Genomic DNA, 275 nt, shown 5'->3' with positions numbered 1-275 from the left:
GAGTGGCAGCCCAAACGGGGTGCGTACCCCTGGACCGGCTCCCCACCCCACATGCCCCCAGGCACTCACCCTTTGGCCCGAAGAGGATCCCGTAGCAGGGCTTGTGGCAGTATGGCTGTCCATCATGCTGTGCGGGGCAGAGAGAGAAGCATGTCACCCGGGGTGGGGAGGGGACCGGGAAAAACCAGTCCCCAGGACATGTCCCCCTGGCTGGGCACCTCTCCTGCTCCGCTCATCCCCTGCAGACACCCACACCCCAGCACCCCCAGCGCTCC

At 66.9% G+C, this 275-nt stretch overlaps 1 protein-coding gene across 1 annotated transcript in view; it reads right to left on the bottom strand.

Annotated features, from left to right (window-relative positions):
* Positions 1 to 69: 69 nt before the first annotated feature.
* LOC104157638 (cysteine-rich protein 2-like) overlaps positions 70 to 275 on the bottom strand; it is a gene marked incomplete at both ends in the record, with an annotated part of 1,443 nt that continues 1,237 nt past the window's right edge. The window contains one exon of the mRNA XM_009695055.1: positions 70 to 127. Within this exon, the coding sequence (XP_009693357.1) occupies positions 70 to 127 (58 nt within the window). The remainder of the gene's footprint in view (positions 128 to 275) is intronic.

Source organism: Cariama cristata, unplaced genomic scaffold, assembly GCF_000690535.1.
Source record: "Cariama cristata isolate BGI_N322 unplaced genomic scaffold, ASM69053v1 scaffold38920, whole genome shotgun sequence".
In the NCBI taxonomy this organism is placed as follows: Eukaryota; Metazoa; Chordata; class Aves; order Cariamiformes; family Cariamidae; genus Cariama; species Cariama cristata.
This window is presented reverse-complemented; position numbering and strand designations above follow the sequence as displayed.